Raw genomic sequence first — 25,926 nt, forward strand, 5'->3', positions numbered from 1 at the left:
TTTCCAATAGTTCAGATCCTTGCGCACCAGCATCGACCTCAAAGAAAACCCCCCTTATGAAGTCAATTTGCACTTTGACTCCAAAAAGCTGCCAAATACGTGAAATATAGTTACCTCGAGCCCATGATCTCCCTTGATCGGAGTCGGTGCAGGTTGTTAGCTGAGGCGATTGCATGCACTTGACCTTTTGGCGCGGGCGGCGTGGGCAGGCAACGCCGGTTGCTGAGAAAAGAGGAAGGGAGAAAAATTTGGAGACGTGTGTTCTCTACAAGAAATAAAGGAATGAAAGGAAGAGAGAGTAGGTGGAAGAGCCAAAGGAGGAGGAGGAGAGGTGGAAAGATTCCTAAGGGACTAAGGCTGCCAGTCCCGTCAAGGAAAAGATTGGAGAGGGAGGAAGCGAGTGCACTAAAAAGGAGGGAGGAATTCAAGTGAGTGAGAAGAGAGAGAAAGACAATTTAGAAAGAATCAGAGGAAGGGGAAACTGACAAGGAAACATTAATACGGAAATAGTGACTAGTCAGCTGAACAAGAACTGCTCTTAGTTTGAAAGACAAAATATTTTGACCTCCTTGTTTGATGTGGACCTCATCAGATTTTAATGATTCTTCACTTTGCCGTTGGGCAATTGTATACCACTCTTAGATTAGCCTGTCAGCAAATTGCATGGTAGGACACTACAAGGACATGGCATGATAACCTACAAGAAAAGTCTCTCCTCTCTTGACTCTACCTCCTTGTTATCCCCTCCCTCACCATCAAAGGATGAAGCACTGTAAGTGAAGGCTCGACAGCTGTAATCTTCCCTTATAGCCTATTCAATGACAGAGTCTTTCCCCCTCATTTCAGACCTAATGTAATACATCCACCCTCTTTTACCTCGGCAACCCCCTTACTGCTTGCGGTGCCTCAATTGCAGTTGCTGCCTTTGGATGACCTCTGTGCTGGGAGAAAATGGGCTATAGGTCACCGATGGATATAGTACCAGCTGGTTAAGATGACAGGTGATTTGCAATGCTATATACAGTTGAGGCAGAATTGTTTTGCTTGCTCCCTTAACCTTATTCAGAGTTTGTTTTTGGATTTACAGTATGTGAGTCTGTTTGGTTCTATTTCAACTTTAAAACCTATCAACAAGGTGCAGCGCCATTTGCCTTGTCAAGACAGGTTTCTTATCGTTTCTTGGGTGATGTCATACCAGTGATGTTGACACCATGTGAGTTACCTCCCCCTCTGCTTTCATCCTTTAGCAGCTTTCCTGCTCATCACCTGGCACTCCACAAAAAGTCAGATGACACCTCCTGATCTAAACTTTGGTTTCTCTATTCCTGCTGGCAAATGTCAGCCAAGCTTGCGTTTGACATGACACCGCCAAGCTTCTTCTCTCACCCTTCCTCGCCACCCTCAAATTGGCCTGTGCATGACGGGTAATGTAGTTTGAAGATCCTCATCGCTTGTTTCCCTCCAAGCATTGAAGATCGACGACAACAGACTGGCAGTGACTGTCACCTGACAGTGTCGTCTTGTGCATCTCCCATCAGCTCACATTTCACGGCAGGGCGCTGCTCTGACAAACGGGGGCTTTACACTGCCGAGCAAGTAATTCCCTCGGCGAAGACTGGTGATTGGATTAGCATTGTGACACTTCTTTTGATGTCTTTGGGGAGAAGATGGAACCCCCACCTCCCCCTTGAAGATGCCAAGTCCAAACAGCTGTTGACAATTTGGGGTTTCTTGTGACAGGAATGTTGTACAACTATAGTGTGGCGGCATTTTCTGAAGCCAGCCTTGCTTTATTCACACCCTTGCCGCTTTTAACTTGAAGCGCTCCGCAGTATCGTTGTATGGTACTCAAGAAGGATTGCCCCCTTTGCCACTTAAGCCCTTCATGTGGCCTTGTTATTTGATCTTGGTACCCCAGCTGTCTTGTTGAGGCCTAAACCTCTGTCACAGGGTCTTGTGATGTAGATCTTGAAACACAGAGACTTTTTTTCGGCTTTAAGCCCCTGTGTGCTATGCTATGCAAACGAGGCATCAATCAGCAAGTTGAGTGCTCCGGCACGATCCATAGCGTCCTTTCCTGAAGCAGTGGAACCGTAATGTAAGGGTCACTTTAGGTTGCTCAACCAGAAAGTGTCCACATCCTAAAGTTTCTTCACTTCATTTCAAACAAGAGCCGGTTATTTCCCGGCTTTCCAAATTGGCACAGTAACACACAAAAATCTACTTAAATGCCCACATGAAAGTTTAATTACGTCCAATAAAATGGAATAAAATGTCTACAGACATTCAAGCACTAGGTGCACTGCCCATATTGTTTTTGAGGCAAAAGAGCAGGGAACAGCTCAAAGGGTCAGAGAGAGAAAAACAGCTATAAATTAGAGGCCTTTGTTGAATTCAATGTCATCTCATGTTCCTATAAAAAAAAAATACCAGAAATGTGTGGCAGGATGGTGAATTCTGGATAAATTTGTTTGGAGCCTTTCTTCCCTGCAGTCATAATGTTTTAATTTGGCTCCTGCCCCCCCGGTTGTGAAATTTCCGTGGCCTGCTGCCGCGTAAACAAAACACATTTAGCATAATTGCACCTTTGGTGTAGGCCTCTTTTCAAGGCAAGGTATTGATTTTCTCTGCCCGTGTCTCCCTGTCTCTCTGCTCTTTGTTTTTCTTCCCCTCAGCTTTATTTTCCCTTTTGCATTCCTTGGCCTCACTGGCACACACTCTCTCTCTCTCTCTCTCTCTGCCCCCCCCCAATTGCTCTTTCATGGATGGCGCTCAAGTAGAAAATGGTAACAAGAATACAATTCGTTTAGAGTAGCCAAAATAATGTTCACCCTCATGACACCGAAAACGCGCCTGCCAACCAGTCACTCTTGCAGCTTCATGTTGAAGTTGCAAGCGGCTGGATCCAGTGCTGTGCTCTGTGCAGGAAGCAAAGAGAAGATCATGCTCAGGAAACACTTGTAGCTGTGATTTATCGTGTTGATTTGTTAAAGGACTTCATAGCAGCTCAGCAGTGTGTGGGAGGAATCCTGTAGACGGCCAACTCTCTGAAATTTGAGATGAGTGCAGTGGAGCTGTTTGGAGTCCTACTGTGCATCACACACAGACGCACACAGCTCGTCATGCCCATGGTGCACACTAAGACATACTATATAGCCGGATACATTTTACATTCTCACTGATGTAAAATGGAAAGGAAGTAAAAAGATAAACTCTCAAAAATATTCTAAATGGATTGAAATGTATCCTCTACTGCACACCCCGCTGTGTACCTCTCTCATCAATCAGTAATGCTTCACTAACTTCAACATTCTTTAATGAACATGCCGTGGTAACATGTCAAGGTTTTTTCTCTGATCAAAGAGCTATGAATCGGTAGTCATTACTGTCTGTCTCATTTGAAATCTTCTTCCTGCTTCCATTCTATAGCTTTCAACGTTTCTCAGTGTCTCTCTTCTCCACAGAAATACAACAACATGCACTTTTGAACCTCTTTTATTCGGTCTTATTACCTTTCTGTAATTCAAATGTAGTCAAGTTATCTTCCAACTGCCATAGCCAATTCCTGTACAGTCTAATTGACTTTTAGACATGGTACAGGTATGCTGCATGTATGTTCTACCCACCTAGGAACTGATCGTATTTGGACTGTGTTACATGTCAATAACTTCATTCAATCAAGTGACGTGCCTTGACCCATTCATAAAAACTGCCGACACCATGAGAGATGGATAAAACACAAAACCACACATTAGCTACGCTGGATTGGACACAGAGATATTAACCCCTGCTTTGCAAGCTGGAAATGTACATTCTTTTATATTGATGTTAAATTGCTATATCGTTTTTGTTTTTTTTATTAATTTATTTTTTAAAACCACTAGATGACACAAACGTCAGTCAGGTACATGTAGAAGTATGTCCTCACTGTCTGTTGTGACATCTTTGTTCATGGATGCACAGAAACACGTCTGAATGTCAGCATACATGTAACATAATGTCGCCAAGTGTATTAACATACATAAGTCATGCTTACAAGAGCATGCTTGAATACACATTGCACATACTCCAGTCAGATGACTCTCAGAATCCTGCTGCCTACTTTAACCTTTCTAGAGATACATTAATCTGAACACTGTGGTTTGACTTATGTGTATTTAAAAGGTGTGTGTGTGTGTGTGTGTGTGTGTGTGTGTGTGTGTGTGTGTGTGTGTGTGTGTGTGTGTGTGTGTGTGTGTGTGTGTGTGTGTGTGTGTGTGTGTGTGTGTGTGTGTGTGTGTGTGTGTAAGAGAGAGAGTCAGGAAGTCATTGAGGGCCCCTGAAATCTGTTGGAATGCTAAATGGGGGGATGGGCGACCAAGGTTTAGTCTGACAGAGAGGGAGAGTGAAAGAGGGGTGTGGTACTCGAAATTGGAGGACACACGCACACGCACACACACACACTGAACAACCTACTATATTTTACAGTATGAAAAGCCTCACACAGATGTTCACTGTTTATATGGCCCTCATCAGCTCCAATTCAACCTTCCTTCTGAGCAGCTGCGCCAAGCACACACACACACACACACACACACACACACACACACGTATACTAACAGGCTGGAACTTGCTATTTTTAGTCACAGCCTCGGGTGATGAAGAAGCTAAGTCTGCAGCAACAGGCAGAATAAAGTCTTTTGTTGCAAAAAAAAAAAAAATCTAATTTGCACTATTCTCTATCCATCTAACACCTTCCCCTCCTTCCTTCATCCTGCCTGACTGGAAATAATATTCATCCTGTAAGCTGATCAGGGAAGAGGTTCCAAAATAAGGCTCAAGCCTCTCCTCACCTGCTTTGGATAACAGGCAAGAGGTAAAAAAAATAAAAATAATAATATATATATATATATATATATATATGCATTCTTTCATAACATACACCCTTCGAAAATGTATGACATGGACTTTTTACTGCTACTTTCTACCTCATTTTTGAGCCTTACTGGTTTCATCTTAAGTCATAGCCAGTTGGCAGCAACAGAATGAGCACAGGACTCAATTTGGATCTGTTTTTTTAAAAAAAGCTAAAGCCAATATCAGTGCCTTTGATTGAGAATTTTGCTGAATGTCTTGATGCTTGGATTAAAACAGTCGATTGCTTTCATGCCAAAAGACCCAAATTGAAACCAATTTCCCTCTGAATCAGAGAAAAGTGATCCCAATTGCAGTGACACTGTGATAATTCAGCAGTTTTTCACTCAGCAAAACACTTCATTGTTCAACAACTTCTTGAAGCAAGGTTACTTGAAATTTAAAAAAAAAAATAATAATGTTGCAGGACTAAGAAGATGATGTTCAAACCCACTGCTCCTTTTAAAGTGCAGAGACACATGCCATTTGATAGTCATACTGTGAGATCAGCATCATTGTAGAATAATCTTCAAATATATGAGGGAGGGAGTATTGGATGTGCTGCCTGTCAGTAGAAATCATACTCAACCGTGGTCAAAATCATCAAATCGAGTCACGAAATCAAGGCCTGGAAGCAGTCCGTAGAATACGGAATTGGATTATGGCGAAAGGAACTCATCTCATGTTGAAAACCTGTCGCAGAAATGTACTGCACCTTTAAGAAATCTTGAGGATAGAAAGTGAACTATTCGATACTTTTGAATGGACATATGTGTTCCATGTGTGTCCAGTTATTCAGTAAAAAAAAATGTCCAGAGCTGAGCAGCACTGAACTAATAAAGAAATGTGTGTTTTCAGTGTTCTGAATTTCAATGAGGCTCAGATGATGGGAGGAGGAGGGGGGAGGGGGAGGGGTGGGGCTAGGTAAAATTGATTTTCGGCTGAGTAAAAGCAGATGCAAGAGAGCGAATGAGCGGGCGCAGGCACACGCACAGACGTCAGCAAGAATGTACCAGCACAATCACCCCCACTCGCTCACACTCACACTCACACACACACCCAGACGTACACACACTCTCCTGTATTCAGAAAGAAGGTTAATTGAAGGTTATAACTGGGGAGCTGAAGCCGAGAGGCTTTCGGTGGTTATGTGTGTCTGTGTGTGTGTGTCTCACCCCCTTTTTGCTTGACCCGACCTCCCCACTCCCCACTTTTTCTCTCCTTCTCTGTCCTCTTCCGAAGCCCAGTTAAAATGTGCAGCCATGCAGATATACCTACAATCTCATTAATTCAACCCATCAGCTATACTGCAGAGCTAGCTCTCTATGGCCTTCTCTCACATATGCAAACGCTGCCTCTAAAAGGTTAATATAATCTGTCGCTGCTGAGGTTAACTATCTGTGGATACACACTATGCCTCTTTTCTTCTATCAGTACATTTTATAGTAGATGCTAAATAATGTTCCGTTTAGTCATTTAAAACAAAGATTTCGAACAATGTAGCTAAAATAATAAATTATTAGTTTTAATGAAATGATTTATTAGAATAACGGTTTGGTCGTGCTTGATTTTATCCACATTCTAGAAACATTTTAAAAAGGGCTTCTAAATCACTTTTCTTCTTTTCATTAGGAGGTTTGAAAGTATTTTTAAATACCCATTGTCCCATTGTGCCCATCTGATTTTTGTTTGGCTACCTCACCTTTATTGTACATTCAGCACAGTGACTAGAGTCTGAAATCAGGGACAGAGACAGTGGTGAACGATGTGAGAGAGGAACGACAGCTTGGATTTGAACCTGCTTCCAGGACTATGGCCTCTGTACATGGTGCTCACGCCCTAACCATTTTGCCACTGGCACTCCATTTTGAATTAAACCTTGTTGAAAGGTTTCTCAATTTATACTTCTCGGTTTTACCTCAGGGCAAAAATATGCTCAATCGAGTATCTTGCTTTCAACTTGAATCAAGGTACCTTGGGAAACTGTTGTTAAATACAAAAGTTATTTTAGGCAATCTGTTGCATCTTTACAAGCTCCAGGTTTCCAAGCTAACCTCAACATCTGACATCTCTGTGGAGCTGAATACATTTCTGTTAGCATCATTCTATTTTCAATGTCTTGTACAAAGACATCCATTCCCTGTTAGAAGGTGAAAATAGAAGTATGTTGGCACTTGTTGTTGGCAGTGATTTTTAAATGATTACATGTGGAGAAAGCCCGTGTCATTGAGGACAAAGCACTTTCGTTGCTTTCGAAGATTGGCCCTACATGCTAGCAGCACTTAGCATTCTTGTGTGTTTGTCTTTGTCTCAGTCCATGTGTGTGTGTGCGTGTGCATGTGAGGGACACTTGTGCACAGTAGGTCCTTGTGTCAGTGTGTATCAGCCTTTGTGTGCATCCATGCGCCTATACGTGCGTGTGTTCTTCTCTCGTCACCCTCTCAGAGCCTCTCTCCCACACACACTCATTAAAATGTCATCCTAAGCAGGGCCATCTATTCTATCTGTGGAATGCTGCAAGCGAGGAGGGAGGTGGCCATATTGAGTTCCTGGAAAAACGGAGAGGCTCTCAGGGTCCAAGGCATAATGTGACTTTTTGTCGATGCTGTGTGTCAAAGGATTCTCTAAAGAATGATATTTAGAACAAATCCCCATCATAACAAACATTAAGGAACTGTAGTGATCGGTTTGTTTTTTAATAGTTGATTTATTAATTGATCAGCAAAGAAGGTTGAAACAGAAGATCTGTTTTCCTTTTTGTGCAAAACAAATCCAGAGAAGCCTTTTCCATTCATTTGACACTTTTTGTGATGGTAGTTAAACGTATGAATTCACCCGCATGCTGTTTCTATGAACACAGCTGTGGTCAAACAAGACAAGTTATTTGAAAAGTGCTTCCTTTTGGAGCACTGGACTTGCTTAATTTTCATCTTTTTGTACATGTGCCAAATAATTGATCAATTACATAAAAAGAAATATATTGACCTAATAAAACCAAAATTATTTGTTCCAGCCTTGATGTTCTTATAAAAGGACAATTGCTTTCATTGTTTTAGGACCCAAGGAAACCTCAGGGTGTTCAATATTCACACAAAAAGACACATTTTGCCTCAGAAATGATTCTTAGAAACACTATTGTAAACCCAGAGCAGATGAGAAATACGTAAGAAATAAATAGACACCGTTGCTGTGAATTCGACTCAGGCCAGCAGATCATCCTGAAAAGATTAGTTTCAGAACTTCAGAGCTTTTGCCAGCCTCCCATTTTCTCCCGCCTCCCTCTTTACCCTACAAAGTGTCTTCCTCCCATTGCCACCCCCCCAACTGCTCCTTTTCGATGGTAAACAGACAGATGAATAATTTAATCACAATCGATTGCTTTGTTTCAGACTCAAATGTCAGGGTGTCATTTGATCCCTGCACACCCCTTTACCCACCTCCTCATTACTCCGTGGGACCACACAACAGGCTTTCCTCCATAATGATGAGGATGAGGATGCCTTCCTGTCACCAAAATGTGTTTATCCAAGGAATTGCTGTTTGCTTTTAGCACATATCCGTCTGTTTCAGGATTGTTTGCTGATCTCTGCCTGTGTGTGTGATTTTTTTTTTCCTGTGCTGTGCGTTTTGCACCAATCAAATTTAGTTTTAATGGGGATGTGTGTTACGTCTTAGCCTCCAAGATACAACTGGAGTCCGTGTCTAGCTGACCTGAGAGCTGTTAGCATGAGTGTGTGAAGACCAGTCACCATGTTGTTATTTTCTCCTCTTCCTCTGTGAGCAGATTGGCAGTCAGGGGGTAGGACTGAGGGAAAAAAATGAAATAAAAGGAAGAACAGAAAGAGGGGGGGGGGGAAGCCAGCTGATGAGTGATGTTAGCGTGAGCAGGAGGAAGATGGAAAACAGCAGGCGAAGTTTGGAGAAAGTAAAGAAAACAAGTGATTGTCGAAGGAATTAAGGGGGGGTGGGGGAGGGCAGGCAGAGCAGGAGAGGAGATTGAATGACAACATTTATGGAAAAACAAGAAAAAAAACGAAGGAGTGTAAACATGAAACAGAAAAATAAAGCCTGAGGTAAACTTGCTGCATTAATGCATCAAACAAAACAACATGTTTGTGGAGAAAAATCAAGCACATTACTGCCAGTGCCTGATTAAACTATGAATAAAATATCATTTATTTAAAACAGAACATGATTGGTTTCTTTCCCAGCTGCTTTGTGGGAGAGATTTTCTTCTTCTGCAAGTATTTACATCCAGTTTTTGGTTTGCTTGTCAGCTGAATTGTATTTGTTGAACATGTCTTTACGATGACTGAAAACTGCAGCAACAGGCAGAAGTGAGCAGCTCTAGTTGGACTGAATGTGTTTTGCTTTCTTTGAGGCAAACAGATGCCTCAATAAATCCCTCCCTGGGTTCTTCCTGTAATAGATGCCTTTGGGATTTCAGGCTGGAGCGAAAGCCTCGCAAGCATACGTGTACTTTTTTGTTTGGATCAACTTTGATCAAGTGTCTGTTTAGAGCAACTTTACAGAAACATGAACACTATACCTATCTCAGGGTTTCTATCAGAAGTGTGTGTTTGTTGTCTTTGTAGGAGAGCCTTGTGTCTGGCCTTATATCTCATAGTGCAGCTTTTTGGTGAATGGAGAGTTTTGCTAAGATGAGTGGAAGATGATTTTTTTTTAACCGGGAAATAGATGCCTGTGTTGGATGCTTTAATGAATAATAATAATATTTTAATAATGTTATTTTAAAAACAACTTTACAACAATACATAAGAACCCAAATCACAGCAGAAAATCAACCAACGACAACAAAGTCCCAACAGTAAAAGAACCCAAACAAAAACCCAATTAACATCAGAATTCAAGCAACAATAACTCATAATAACTCAGGCAACACAAGAACCCAGGCAAATTAGGTTGAGACCAAGAGGACTGAGGATGTAGGAAGTGACCATTGAAGTTGAAACCTTGCCTGTAAATCAAAAACTAGAAGTTAACATTAATACTGAGGATTATTTGAGGCATAAAACATTTTAAGAGACAACATCAGGAGTGATGAAAAAGAGAGGAATGAATTAGTTTCTTAATTCATAGATGACACAAATGTGAAAGGAGGAAAGAGAGTCAGTTGTACATTTTTTGTGTCTTTCTTGGGATGCACAATACCACCCGTGCAATCTGCTGAGGATTAGAATGGCAGAGAGGGAGCTGGTTCCTATTTCCACGGTGCAAAGAGACGGCAGCCAGCTGCACTACAGCTTTAAGGAAGCATGCCTCTCACACAAAGACACAGCTCTATACACACTCTCCCACAAACACATGCTGTCACTGCTGGAAAAGGCTGTATGTTGCTGCTGTTGCTCTGGGTTCAGTGGTGATTGGACCTGGGCTGCGCGCTATGTGCAATGCCCAGGTGACGCTAGCAGCCTCATGGGAACTAGTTAGTGACAAACACAGAAACTAGGATTGGATATCTGGGACAGCGAGCATTGAAAGAACAAGACATGTTGTTAAAAAAAACACTCTTTCCATCATTTATTTTTATGAAATAACTTCCTGGACTTTATTGTTTTGTAGATCTCAAATAGGGAAGGATCCTGTATGAGGCTGTCATCGCTTAACAAAAACATTTGGGTGGGTTAAAAATCTTAATTGGATTCAGGTGGATGAAACTAGCAACCAAAACATCTGTGTTCTTGGATTTTGCCATGTTGACGCCTTCTAGGAAAATAAAAAACAATCATACAACAATGACAAGCATCATTAACATAATTATATTGACAATAACATGTTCCATGCATGCACCTAGAAAGTTTACAGTTTTAACGTCCTGTGGTTGACCCTATAAACCAGAACTTTTTTTTTCTGTATCCTCATTCCAGTGTTTCAAAACTTAAAAAAAAAAAAAAAGCTCATTAATATTATACATCCTCACATCCAACTGGGGGAAAAATATTGAGACATAGTGTTCGGCTTGATTGTCATATTCTGCCGCACATTAAATGAGCTTTGTTTGAGCAGCTACATATACAAGCTTGCAATGAGCTGGTACGGCTTTGGGTTTTCGTATTGTTGACTCTCCAGCTGATCATTTTGTGTCATTGTGCCTAATTTACCTCAGAGCTTTTCCTGCCTTCATGCCAGTAAACACAGACTAAAATGAGGCATGAAAGAATAATCAAATACTGGTAAATTTTGGAGTACCTGTTAATCTCTGTGTGTGTGTGTGTGTGTGTGTGTGTGTGTGTGTGTGTGTGTGTGTGTGTGTGTGTGTGTGTGTGTGTGTGTGTGTGTGTGTGTGTGTGTGTGTGTGTGTGTGTGTGTGTGTGTGTGTGTGTGTGTGTGTGTGTGTGTGTGTGTGTGTGTGTGTGTGTGTGTGTGTGTGTGTGTGTGTGTGTGTGTTTTAAAAGGGACGAGTGAAGAGGTAGTATTTTGTCAGGCAAATTACATAACCTAGTGATTGTACACACATTTGTGCACTCATACACATGGACTCTCTGGAGAAGGCAGAGGAGGGGTGGGTTTGACCAGATGGAGCGGCCTGCTTCTTGCTGAGCGAGCCTGACGACAGCCGAACAGCTTGAGGTGTAGAGTGGCAGGCCACAAACGCACTCATAGACACACAGGGTCACATATCATACACATACTTTACATGCAAATAATATTGACTGTGTTTCTCTACTCTTGTCGTCACATTCTTGGATAGAAATGTCCACACAACATGCCGAGAGATGACAAATATTACGATAAAAGTATTTTGTTATTTAAAAAAACAGAACATCTCACACTTTATATCAAATGTTTTAATGAACACGTAGCAGGTTTTGAATAGGGCCCTATTTAAAAAAAAGTCTTTTTTGGTGGAATTTCTCTTGATTTTGTTTTGTCGATTGCACTTCCATCCTTCTCCCGCTCTTCATTTTCACCTCCTTCCCTCCTTCTCTTCCATCCTTTCCTTGCAACGAATCGTGACTTTCGAGTCAGCCTATTCCCTTAGCTGTGATTAACAGCTTTGGATTCCAGCCTGCATGCATTTCAAGGCCTGGAGGCTTTGGAAAAAGCAGCCATCTTTTCGTATCCAATAAAGAGCTGCGAGTGAGGGGGATCCAAGTACGGGAAAAAGCGAGCAAGCGAACGAGTTGTACACAACTCTTATGGTGAATCATGAAAACAAAAAGAAACAAAAAATGAGGGGGAAAAAAACGTGTCTGCTGGTTGAACTGAAGCCAGTACTTTGCCTGATGCCAAGAAGACGAGCAGCTTGGTGGTGCAGCAACCAGGCATGGATGTCTTTTTTTATGCTCTTTCCCAATTTATTGTTCACTCTGTCACTTCTTTCCCATGAATAATCGTCCCAGTGTTTGTCGCTGGAATTCATAAATATTTCACAAATGTGTTTTTACATCTACTTCCCTCATGTTTTAGTTTTGTGTTGTTGATAAGCCTTTAGGGGTAAGTTGTTGCAAAGCTTCCATTATATACTTGAAGAAGCCTGAGGAATGTGTAATTTCTTATTGCACCCTCTGTCACATCAATGATCAGGGCAATGATTTCCATGTGTTCCTGACCCTGATAGAAGAAGTAAAAGCATTCATCTACACAGTAATAATAAACAATAAAGACGTGTTGTAAAAAGTACAACAAGACAATGCTCACACAACTAATAAAAAAGTACATGTTTTCATAATGATTGCCAGTTAAAATAGATGAACTTCCTTTTTTGTCCACTGACCATCTTCACTGTGTTCATTTGGTTCTTGAAAAGGAATTTAACAAGGGCACGTTCATGAATTGGACAGTGTTTCCAAAGCCCTGCTAATTGAAATTAGGTAACGAAGAAGTCATTCCAAAAATATTGTGTTCGGCATCCTACATTACCAGATGTCTGCTGCCTTCGGTTAGAATTGATATGTCGAAAGTTACAAAGAAGAAAGGCAGGAATCAGTCATGCAGCTTATGACAAAAGTAATTTAGTTCCACATTTTCTGGATAAATTGCCTTAAACGTGAATACTTGGCCACTCATCACGACTGTTTGGCAAAGACGCACCATAGCCGAAGGGTGTGCAGAAAACTGTTGAAGAAATAATTTTCTGCCTTCTCCTGAGGCCTAACTGGAGCGTGGCATCCTCCGCAGCTTTGCGTTTACCTTCTGATTGCTCCTCAAGGGGGAATCAGAGGATCAGAAGGCAGACTGGGAGGATCTGGCAAAAAAAAAAAAGCCTAAGAGCATAACGACAACAGCAGTGGCCAAGACAATGTAAGAAGTCCAAGTCAAACAATATCAGACCACTCGAAGACAACAGAAGATCAGCCTGCAGACTTGACATGGAACTAAAACCAAGCTGGAGCCTGGTCATGGATTACATTGTAGAAACATGTAAATCCATGACTGGATTACAACATATTTAGTGTATTGTGAGAGGATTTGTCCAACCTATGTAAAGTAGAATGCCAAGATTTTGTTGGTTGTGTCTGGTCTGTGTAATATAAATCTCTGAAACTGAAAGGTTTTTAGTTTAAACCCCAGGCAAAAGGTTGTGCTTAGGTTGTGAGCTGCTGATTCTAGGGCAGGGAGAATTACAGTACCAACCCATACTGCCAAAGTGCTCTTGAGCTAGGGATTCCATGCCAACACTGCTACATTACTGACTTTGTAGCAAGAGTTGTCTCAGGACTTCTCTCTCTCATGGTCTCTCTCTCTGAGTATACACTGTTCTTAAGGTCACTGGTAATGGCTCATTAGCCTTGTCTTGGACCACTATGATCCATGTATTTGTCCCTTAAGCCTATAACTCCCAATCTCAGACCCTACCACCTCCAGTCCCAGTCTTCCAGTCTCCCATGGGAAGGTCATCATCCAGTCAGATTTCAAGTGCTCTGTATATGATTTTTGGCTGGTGTCTGTGGAAATTGGATTGTATTTAAAGTATCAGGTGTACAGTCTCTATTCGCACTTGTGTTTTCTATCTTACATTGTGATCATATGCTGTACTTTAAGTATGTAAACAACTTGATTTTTTTTTGTTTTTGGTGGAGCACCCTCTTTTTTTTTCGACGTCTCCATCCACTGCCAATCTGCCAAAACTAAAATTGTGCACAATACATTGGTCTGTGTGGTTGGCTCCCAAGCTTGTTACAGTGCTTTGAAGTTATAGCACGAGAGTTTGCTTTCCTTCGGTTTCTCTATCGCCGTGTGTGTGTGTGTGTGTGTGTGTGTGTGTGTGTGTGTGTGTGTGTGTGTGTGTGTGTGTGTGTGTGTGTGTGTGTGTGTGTGTGTGTGTGTGTGTGTGTGTGTGTGTGTGTGTGTGTGTGTGTGTGTGTGTGTCTTTCTCTCTCTCTCCCCCCATTGCATGCAATGTGGCACACAGCACAATGTCACACAGCATGGGTGTGCAAAGTGGTAAAATGACGAGCAGAAAATAAAAGACAGCAAGACAGAGAGAAAGGGGTCTTGTTTATACATTAGTTGCAGGACTTAAAAGCCCCCCACCCACTCGCCCACCACTTAAAATCAGCGTGGGTACTGCAGGCACGAAAACAAACAAACCCCATCCCTTCTGGGTTGTTTTTTTCTCTTTGAATACCACAGAATACATTTTCTTTTTTGTTCGGCATTTTCCCTTAAAAGAACCCTTGATATGCATACCAGAGTATGAGTGTGTCCAACACTCTAAACACATGCACAGAGTTAAAAAAGGCAGAGATGGATGGTTATTGCTAGCTCTACCCTGCTGTGAAGGAATGTGTGGTGTAAGAAAGAAAAAAGAGGATTTAAAGAGGTTTACCAGCTGTCTGACCTAAAACCTTTGACCTAACCCCGCCCCCCTCAACAGCACCATCATCATCTCACGTCCCTCACTGGGGACGCTGAAATTCATTCTCAAGTCAACAGCTCACAGTGATGGGTAATGATGGGTTTTAAATGGATGGTGATGGCAGAAGGTCATTGGTTGAAGTGCGACAGTCAGTGCAGGCCTGTAGATGTTATAAATGTGAGAATTTGTTGTTTCTAGCTACATTTATTGTTTGCTAGTTGACTTTGAGGAAGTGTCTTTGGTGTAAGTTAACACAACTTTAACATTTGGTATGCTTTTAATATGTGCCTTTTTATTTTTGGTATCATGTAACTCTTTTAAATGAACTTACAAAGTAATAGCTTCAAACTTCTCGTGACAGAGGTTGAACGCTGTTAGCTGTTTAAAAGGACCTAATGCCTTATTTAATGGGCTAATACATTTTAAAAAATGGCAATACTATACTATAGTTGTAAAACAATTTATAAGTATGAAAATTACAGAATGTCGACATTATTTTGGACCATTAGACCACCTGAAAAGCAGAAGTACAACATTATGGAGGCACATGACCTTGTCCCTCTTAAGCATGACATCACAGGAAAATGGCTGCCACTCAGGGCATGCTTAACACACGTTTGTTAAGCCACGTAGGTGTCACCGCTTCTCATGTGCTGAATGTCTGCATATGTCGGCTGTTCTCTCATCACCATCTTTTTCCTTGCTTTTGCCCACATGCATGCCCACCATGAACAATAACCATCTGTCTACCGCACAAACAAACTCTTTATACTGCTGTGCTGGAGAGAAGTTACACAGTACACAACACTGGCCTCTGTGTTTCACTAATTTATTCCCGAGGACTACATTAAATTGTATCATGCCACATTATTACCTCCCACTGAATCTTCCCCTCTAACCCTCTCAGCATATGCCAACCACTGGCTAAATGCTCAACAGGTCACATGGGGCAGCTTGAGTCTCAATGTGTGGCAAAAAGACAAGGGACTTTTCACCCTGTCTGATGGCTATCTTCACTTGAAACGCTGAGGGGAATTCCACTGAAACTTGTTCAGTGCTCGGCTATGAAAAAAGACATTTAGGCCACCAAAAAACTTCTGGATGTGTTTTTCTTCTTTTAGGCCACTTTTTCTCTTCCCCCCCACTTTACACTTTAACTTAAATAAAATGAAAATAATAAAATTAGTTTATTAGTTTATTATTTCATGGACAATCCCCTTTTACATTAAAAGGAGCAGCGTTAGCCTTTGCGGCTAATTTCCAGCTGTAATCCCCGGCCAGTTGTGAATCGGCAACCTGAAGTGCATCATTTTACTCTTAAGTACTTTCACATCGTACTTTCGCATGATGGAAACATCAATGCTAGATTGTGCTTTCGATTTCCATTTGCTTAAGATAAAGACGTTGATCTCTTCTTTGCTCGTCCTTGCATATTTTTCTTGTCTAAAAAAAGTCTTCTTTTCCTATTTTAACATATTGCTTGATGTTTTGTACGCACTTGGAAAGCAGTACTTTGGTTTAAAGTAGAAAGTCCCGAGTCAAAGCCTCACATTTGCTGCTGTCTGTTCTTTGATTCTTTTTAAAGGCCGTAAAAAAACAGTTGTCTTTCCCAGGCTTTCAATAGAAGTGCTGGTGGTTGGGACTGTGACGGCTGGACTGACAGGCGAAGACAGAGTGTGGGTCAACCTTGCCATCTGTCTCTGCTCTTTACAATGCTGTGTGACTGACAGGGCTACCGACACTCCCCTAACCTCCAGCCCAAGCAGGATCTAACCACAGCCTGCTGTACTTAAAGTTACACAACACTAATTGCTATGGTGGCGTGTTTATCTTCTTTCTTGTACATTGAACCATATAATCAGACCAATTTAATCAAGCACAATGAAAATTAAGCAGTTAATGTAATTTGTAAATGAGCACACAGAAGTAATTACTAAAATATTAAGTTTAAGCAATTTAATCCCACGTGGTGTTGTAATAAATACTTGAAGCATGTTCATTAGCTTCTTTTTCATCTTCAACCCTTCTCTTAGTCAGAAATCATGTGATCTCACGAACAAGGGCACATTATGAAAAGATATCCCTAAATACACATGGTAAAAGCCAAATCTCAGAAACTTTGGCTTACTCAATAAGGCCACTAAAAACTACTTTGCCAGCTAATGGGTTTTAGTCTATTATCAGAGGCAAATTACAAGGATTTACTCACTTTTCAATTAATTCCCGGGAAAAAAAAAGATCACACTGTGAAGCCGGGGCTTTGTTATCAACAAAGCTAATAGTGTCCCCCTGTGTGTTTGAGTGTGTCCCTATCTCGATGTGTATTTGTATTGTAATGTTCGAGGTTGTATGTGCTCCCCTTTATTCTCACTCATGACACAGACCACGCTGGATTCATCAGAAAGTTAGACAGATGAAAGGATACCATGAATAGAGAAGCCTTGATTCAGCCAAGGTTTCATTACATTTGAATGAATGATGTCAGGGTAGAGAAAAAAAATGTTCACAACAAGCTTTTTATAGAAAAGGCTCACATGTCATCTCCTTGGTCATTTCGATTTCAACTTTTTTAAGTAGAGGGCCAAAGTTAGCTCCAGTCTTCACTCACTTGGGAATTTTGTTGACATTTCAACTTTCATTTTGTTGTGTAGGTGTCAACAGTTTCTCAAACGGTAGGTATCTCATTCTAGAAATGGAACTTTTCCAACCACACTGCAAGTGTTACACGGTGAGCACTGCTTATTACTCTGAAGACGTTTTTGCGAAAACACCTGTGGTCTGTCAGTCTCTCCTTTCCTCATCCTTCTCCTCTGCCTCCTCCTCCTCGTCCTCTTCTTCCTTTGTCACTGAGAATAATCTAATTTTCCCTCCATGTAGATCCCATTTCCTAAATGGAAATAGCGCTTTCTTCCCAAATAGTCCCGGCTGCCCTTCTAAAGGTTCCTTACGACTCCTGTAGAAATTTTTAAAGGGCATTCAAGCGTCTGGTCAGGGTGTGGTGCTTGTTTGCCTTTGTTGGCAGATGGCCAAATACAGCCCCCCTCACTCCTCCTGGTCCCAGCTCACCTAAGGACTAGAATGTCTCTTGCACACACACCTACAAACACAGACACACATCCCCATGTAAGTGCTGCTTGAACCCACACTCACTCGGCTCCTCCAGCGTCCCAACTATATCCAGCTATAATGAAATGATTTTTCTCTCTCTCTACATTTATATATGAGCAGTCCCTCCCATACTTTTCCAAGCTAAGGTGGTGGCCATAACAGAAAGAGACACCTGTAACCTTTGGCTTTTATGATACTTGGCAGCCAGTGCAACACACCAGGTGAGGCAGAAAATGCATAAACAAGAGTAGCTCTTACTGTGTGTGCGCGTCAGGTGTGTGAATATTGTCTGCCAACTCGTGGCATCAGAGAATGGCGAGGTTACACAGGAGACAGATAGGGTGTCACCCCTTGGTGGTAAACAAAATGGCTGTGCAATAAAGTCCGCATTTAGGAGGTCAGCCTGCCGCCAAAGCCTCTCAGCTGCCAATCCGTTCGCCCCCGCAGCACGACCCCTGCGCTCGCTGTTGTGCACTGAACCTCAACTGAGGTGGATTTCAGCTAAAAGCCTCACAGCCCAGGGTGTTTATTGGAAGAACAGTGCAGCCTCATAATGTTCAGTGTAAACCCATTCCCTGCCAATGGAACTCAGGGCAACACCTGGAAGAAAACAAAAGGTTGAGGATTCCAAAAGCTTCTTATAATTTGGTCTGAAATCTTTTCATAAACCACCAGTTCCTTTTGAAAATCGTCAGACAAAGGAGTCTATCAGGTTTCCAAAAAGCTATGAAAGCTGGTTGAACATGGATCAGATACAGAGTGAAAACACAGGTCATTCTGAGCTATTGAAAGAACAAATGTTAAAGTTAAAATAAAAGGTGACCATGTGACTTTCAGCATTTTGTTCCCCAACAAACTCAAAACCAATCAGATCTCAAAAGGTTCATTTGATCCTATGGGAAAGGAAGTTGGGAACAGTTAACGGCAAAGACTCATGGGAAGCTATACTCAAAGGAGAGGTTGCCAGGGCAGGGAGTTCTGAAGTCTCTGAATGAGGTCACAGCAACGCAATTCTCCCTACCTATGCAAACAACCTTCCCTTTTAGACAACATTTCATCCACTCAATGGTTTAAATATCAGTGAATTGATCTAACCGTGGCAGTTTAATGTAAAGGTTTTGTTGGGCCTTGGATCCTTTGGGCAAAAATGTGTGTTTGTATACCAGAGACTTGACTTGGAATGTTTTTCTGTCTGAAAAACTTGCAGCCATACATTGTAAATTGTTGCTTTAACATATTTTTTTCTGATACTGGAACTATTGGACAATATAAAACCTAATCAGGCTGGTGGCTGTTCACCAATAAAATCTAGTTCTGTTTTGGGGTTCTATCTGTTAAACAAGGTTTCTTCTTGCTGTGCTTGTTGATAAAGGTTGGGACTTATGGACAGTCATTGGATAACTCTATGTATGCTTCCCTCTGACACAGTATCATTAATGTTGCCTGACATATTCTCTGATCTCTGTGTACACTTTGTACTCAATAATTTTGCGATGCAGTTTAAACTATTGTCAGAAGTAATTCAAAACTTAAAATCGGAAATGTCTTGAATTTCCCTTGGGATCAATAAAGTATCCATCCATCTATCCACCTATCCATCCATCCATCGTCCAAATGGACAGGAAACATGTTTCATCACACTGCCTTGCGTCAGGGCTTCCCTATACACGGTACTTAATGGCAGGTGCGCCTTGTTTGAAATTCCTCCGACACGGATCTCTCAGGATAGAGTGTATGGCAACAAAGCAGTGAAGCTGGGAGGCAGATGCACACAGAGGCATTTACATAATAGTCCTGCAGTTCCATGCAAATTCATGTGATTCCTCAGCAAACATCTGCAATGCAAGCATAGATTAGTATGCATGAATTCAAGGAAGGGAAGGGAAGGAGAGGAAATGAGGAAGAGGAGGGGAAGTGGTTGAGACGTAGAAAAAGAGATGAAGAACAACTGTTTTTGATCAGGGGGATATATTTAGAAGCCAAACACACCTTCCTTCACACTTCTCTTTTGCTGCTCATATAACTTGAACCATTTGCATACAGCTATTGGGTATTCCCCCATTTTCTCCTGGTAAACTTTGCCTTAAATTGAGCCAATATTCTGATACAGAAAGCTAAAAATGGGCAATGATTGAGGGTGTGAGAGCGAGAACGACGGAGAGATAGAGAGGAGAAAAAACCTGCAGCGACACATGGAATCAATACTTTTAGGATTTCAACATGGTGAGAAACAGAAGGTTGTTATTGACTTGTTTCATGGCTGAGGTTGAGGTGTTTTGTGTGTCTGTGTATTTGTGTACTTCTACTCAGAAACATTAACAATCATAACATAAAGGTAAATTATGTGATTTACCGATGTAAAAGAGACCCTTAAGCATAAAAATGTTGCAGGGTACTATATATTTATAATTTATACACATACACATAGATATCTTATAGGCCTACGTGCCTCTGCACATACAAAAAATAGATACATATGGATGGATTTTTCCCCCCAGTAGGATCAACTCCAAAAGCTCCAAACTTGACCTACATCAAACAAATAATGTAGTCATACGGACAAGCACACACTGAATAGACCTGATTCTTACATCTCTGTTTTGTTGGTATTCTGTTGAATCACTGAAGGACAGTAAAAGCTTGTAACTAGGGGCTTACGCATAAAAACGTCATCTGAGGTGAAAGACTACAGCAGGAAAGATGCTTGCTGAGGGCTGAAATAAACAGCAGACAGCAGGGTTTAGACTTGGCCATGAAAAAGGTTTTATTTTCTCAAAACAATCTGTTTTTCCACCATCCTCTATAGCAGCAGATAGAACTATCGACTGGTTTATTTTAAGCTAGGTCTACTGCATCAGCGATATTCTTTTATTTTTATGTCTTGATGCTCAAAACTTGGAGTTTACAATTTGTCTGAAAAATATGGGCTGCAAAGAACATTACTTTTAGACATCAGCCAATGATTACTCATTTTGGAGAAGTCATTCAAAACTCTTGGTTGTACTATTTGGCTTATAGCAGCAGTTAACACTACTTCAGAAGGTTTTAAGCCCCATCCACCAAAAACACTTTTCAGTATGAAACATTTCTCCAACGAACACTTTTAAATTGGAAAGTTTGCTGCTTTTATCCTATTCTAATTTAGAATTTAAAGCCCCAAACTGAAGTTTCAGGTCTCTCCTTTTAACAAGCCTGCAGCGTTAGCTAGCTCAGCTGTCAGCTCAGCATCAGCTGTCAGTTCTTTAATTTTGATGCAATTTATTTTAATGACCAATCAAAGCAATCTAGACCTGAAGTAACTGGTATGCTTATTTCCATATATCATGTTTAAGCCCTATAAATGCTTGGAAAGAGTTGGTAGGGCTGAGGAAAAGGACAGCATGCAAAGAACCAATTTTTTCTGACATTAGCGCATGAAAAAATTTGTGATACCTTTGACTTCACAATGAGATTTTAAAACACTGCTGACAGATTATTTCAGTCTGTTTTCCACAATAACCTTAAACTCAGAGGAGAGAAGGTTCCATCCCAATCCCTATAGACAACAACATCCGTACCAGGCTGAAGAAGGGAGTCACTGTGAACAAGGCCTGTCAGAGTCCTGGAGCCAAAATTTAGATGTGGTAGACACACAAACTCTGGAAACCAAACAATGCTTAAAAATAAACATGTAGAAAATTCCAACATTTTTTTTTAACCAGACAACCACTAAATATTATTCTTTTTGAAGTTCTGAACATTAAACATGCATTTTTGATCACCAAGCAGAGGTCTTTTTAACTGTGAGGGAAGTGAGATTAGAGTTCACCTCATAAAAGAGACTATTAATGTGCTCCCTCAGGTGATCAGTGGTTGTTTTTCTCCCTGCAAATACCACTACACATCTTTACAGTGTGTGTGTGTGTGTGGGAAGAACAGTTTGCAGCAGAAGAGTATGGAAATAGCTGTTTCTTGAATCCAATAGTGTCATGGCCTCTTCTCTAGAATTCTTATCTATAGGCTACTTACTATCCAGGTCTTGGTCAAACCTGCTACTCCTTTTAGGTTTTTTTCTCATCCAATTTGAAAAGTGTGTAGTCGTGTGCACAAAGTGTTATAACCATGGTCCTGGTCTCATTTCATGCTCATAATGCAAACTCCAATCGCCCTTTGCATGCACTGCCGTTTTCAATCTCTGTAATCAAATGCATTAGTATCAATATTGCGTGAGGAAACGAGCTGAATTTAAATCTTGACCATGTCAAAGAGACCCTGATAGCCATTGACTACCACCACTCAATGGAAAGTGCTCCACCATTTTGGTTCTAATTACAAGAGCATGGCGTTTGAATAATAGCTACAGTGAGGGTTTGTTTTGACAGGTTAAAAAAGGTTTGAGCTAAAGAATGATTGCCTATCAATGCAAGATTGAAATAATTGACTTCCTTCGTCAGTGAAAGTAAATATGCAGCACTTACTTCATTTAATTTTTTGGCCTTGATTGTATGGAAGCTGTACCGTTGAATCTTTAATTTGTAGGTAGTCCGGTCTACATCTTAGTGTACTGGCTTATACTGAAAACCACCCATTTTTTAAAATGAGATTTTGTGGACTAATGTTTTAAAATATGTTTCACTTGTTTTTGTTCAAATGATCACCTTATCAATGATCAACTTTCATGCAGCTGCCCAAAACACTAAAGTGTATTTTCTAAATACTTCAATTTCAATGTTCAGTTCCTTTGTAACAAGAATATGGCTGATATTGATTCCTACCACAGTATAAAGGCCAATGGGTCATCAAAACTTGCTTCGTTTGGTATCTTGTAAGTTACTGTTGAAAGACTATGGGCAAGGAAGGCCATATTGCTATTGTGCAAGCTTAAAGACCACAAAGATATCTCATAGGCCCAATGGAAATTTGGAAATGAGTAAGTTGTCAAGTTATCATGAAAATCCACAAAACGCCATCATTAGCAGTTTCCTCTCAATCGCAGCCTATGATGTGAAAGCAGCTGAGGTAATGGTGAGGGTTTATCAATCGATTGGCCTCTCTGCTGGCGTTGCCAGAATGCTAAATACTCCTTTTCCATGTCTGGAGGGAAAGTGATGAATGCTTTTAGTGAGACTTGACAGGTTTTCCCATGGAGGTGCTAATAGCAGTAGAAACTGCTGCGCTCACTGTATCATGTCTTCCCTTAGAGCAAAGGAATTCTTTGTCAACTTTTAGTATCTGTATTCAGAGATTATGTTTACTTTTTATATAAAAAATGTTGCTTTGCTCAGGTTTTTATCTTCCACTACTACTACTACCAATTGTATGTGTTTAGATGTATTTCTATCTAAACTTCTGGAAATACAGAGGAAAGCACTGAGCTTCATTTCCATTGTTGTGTCCATTGTTAAACTTAACACTACCTTAGGTTATGTATGGCAAAGCCTGTCATCTACAATAGCTGTTGTAATTGTGTTGTGAAGTGTGTATAGCAACCAAAGGTGGAGGTATAAAGTCATGCCCTAAGGGGAGGGCCATAAATCATAACCGAGGAATCTTGTGAGTATAGATAGAGTGATTCCCTGCAGGCATGGTGAGGTTCCCTCTACCTCCACAGATGTTTACACTATAGGAACAATAGAGGCATCACTCAGAGCCCCCCTGGATGATCTGATACTCCCTGACTCTCCATCTTCATGTTTCGGTGTTTTCTTCCTCACCTATGACATCACCTGACCCCCAAGGTCAAGAAAAAAAGGAAAATAAGAGAACACGCATAAGTATGGACACACGTGGGTCGTGTGTGTATCATATTGTGTTGAAAGATGAGCTTAGCTTCTGAAAGACACCCACTCATTTCTGGCATGGCTTCGCCACAAAAGACCTATTGTGGATTTCTGTCTTTGTGGTTTTGTGAAGCGTGTGTTCTTGAATGTCTCTGCTTGATGGGCAAAAGGGTTGAATATTCATGTGAAAAAGAGAGACCAGACTCTTTAGATTGAGGGTGTATTGTTATTTCTTGTGTGTGTTAGGGGTTTTATTTTAAGTTTGCCTGCCTGCACGTGTTCGTTTCATGCAGCCAGTTGAGACGCGTGGTCCAGTAGCTGTGAAGGGTGTGGTGCTTAAATACGCCTGCTGTCTGAGGTGCTCGGTTACACTGCAATTAGCTGTGGTTTTCTGCAACTCTGATAGCCACGGTCACAACTGCAGCCATGTCTGACAGAAGCAGAGTAGCATTTTACATCCTTTGACACTTTATCAAATTGACATATTTGATATCTCAAATTTTTCTCTAAGTGAGAAACATTTAATTTTTTCGACTGTATTTCCCTTCAGTTTATTGGAGTAGTCCACACGTTCTCGAGTACTTTACCTCAGCTTTCATCCCTCTGAACCTGTAGCATTTGAGTGATAGACATCATAGTCGGTTATTTGATTTTTTTTTAAAATCACATTCAGTCCACATTGCAGCTACTGACACCTGTCAAAGGCAACTTGTTGTGAGTTAGAAGGTTAGGCTTTTTAAAAGTGTTCAGGGAGAGTGAATCTGGCTGTTTGATGGATAAAAACTGTAACAACCAATGTGGACAGAATCTTGTATTGATGCAGAAAAAATATTTTTGAGCATCCAAAATGAACTGCACATATTCTCACTTCCAAGAAGTCGGAGTGATAATTTTTCAAATCTCACCTGCTTAAGGTGTCAGCTGAATAGGATGCATGATGAAAAGAAAGAAATCGACAAACTCATTACATTCATGTCACAGCTCTTTCTCTTGCTTCCCTTCTAGCTTTTCTTCTAATTCATGTCTTCGTAATTAAAGAGTATGTATGACCTCTTGGTGGTAGCTTTGTGCTTCACCAGACATATCAATGAAAGAAAACGTGCCTGTGTCTGTGTGGGATGGCAGGCGTCTCTAGTCCCTCCCTGTAGCTCAGGGGATTAATGGCAATTTGACTAAAACAAAGAGACCTGCCTGGAATATCATTGGGTGCCTGTGTAATTACAAGGCAATGAGATAAGCAAATAACGACAAGATCTGGTGATTAGGGAAAAAAAAAAAAAGACTACAGTGACTCTCCTGCTAATTGAGGGTTGTGAGAAGACGGTGGTTGTTAAATGGGGAGGGGATGGATGGTGGTGAGTGACACTTTGCTTCCAGTAGTGTCACCAACACATTATTTCCCTCTCTCCATGTATCTGTTAGCAACAATGAGAGGTTGTTGAAACAGCTGATTGGTCTAAGGTGTCCTTCAAAAATCCATTTATTTTAGTGTTATATATCAAGAAAGACCAACACATTGAAGAACGTGTTAGCTAGTCAGACAACAGCAAACATTAACATCCAGCAACTTATGATATAGTATTAATGTTAGCTAGAAAGTGAATAAAAGCTATATTATAGTTTGATAGTTTAATACAATTCAGTAGAATAAGCTTTAATTTCTTGCCCAACTCAGTTTAAGCTTGGAGCTTACAACAAATAGCATGCCCACAAGCTAACTTAATATCGGCTAACAAATCTTGCAATGTGCATAGATGGACCATTAGCTTTTTTTTAATAAAGGCAGCAAATGGGTTATCAAATGTATGTAAATTTACTTTTAAGTATGGACAAACATCCCTCTAAATTCTCACTGTTAGGGTTAGGGTTGTGTTTTCGTTTGATTAATAATTTGGAGTATAGGCTACCCTTCCTTTCTATGACTTGCCACTTTGAATTTAGCAGCTCAACACTGCAACAATGCTTGAGCCTCCCACACTGAGCTTAACGTAGGATCAAAATGGCCAATGTTTGAATGATTGTGAATTATTGCCTCTCACTCTAACATCTTGTGTATGCATTGTTTGTATGAAATGGTTATGTATTTCCAGATGTAAATGTTTAGACTTGTGATCCTTATGGATCCTGGTGTGAAAATAGCCTATGGTTGTCAACAAAAGAAGTTGAATCTAATTTTCCTGTCTTTCTTTTGTCATTCTCACAGAGTGCCAAGCCGTCCTGCGTGAAGACCCCAACCATCCCCGCGCAGCCGGGGCCTCGGCTCTCCAGCAAGGTCAAAGATCAGTCCCACCCCACCCCTCCCTGCCCCCTCTTTCCCAACTGGAGCCAAGATGGCCACCAGCG

General features: G+C 41.0%; 1 protein-coding gene across 8 annotated transcripts in view; it reads left to right on the top strand.

Moving 5' to 3' along the window:
• ptprsa (protein tyrosine phosphatase receptor type Sa) overlaps window positions 1-25,926 on the top strand; it is a 214,364-nt gene that overhangs the window by 65,713 nt on the left and 122,725 nt on the right. For all 8 annotated transcript variants that reach the window (XM_079349634.1, XM_079349635.1, XM_079349633.1 and 5 more), the window contains one exon: window positions 25,787-25,926. This exon is cut by the window's right edge and continues 84 nt beyond it. In XM_079349634.1, the coding sequence (XP_079205760.1) occupies window positions 25,914-25,926 (13 nt within the window). In that variant the 5' untranslated portion in view covers window positions 25,787-25,913. The remainder of the gene's footprint in view (window positions 1-25,786) is intronic.

The sequence above is a fragment of the Symphodus melops genome (assembly GCF_947650265.1).
Source record: "Symphodus melops genome assembly, chromosome: 8".
NCBI lineage: Eukaryota > Metazoa > Chordata > Actinopteri > Labriformes > Labridae > Symphodus > Symphodus melops.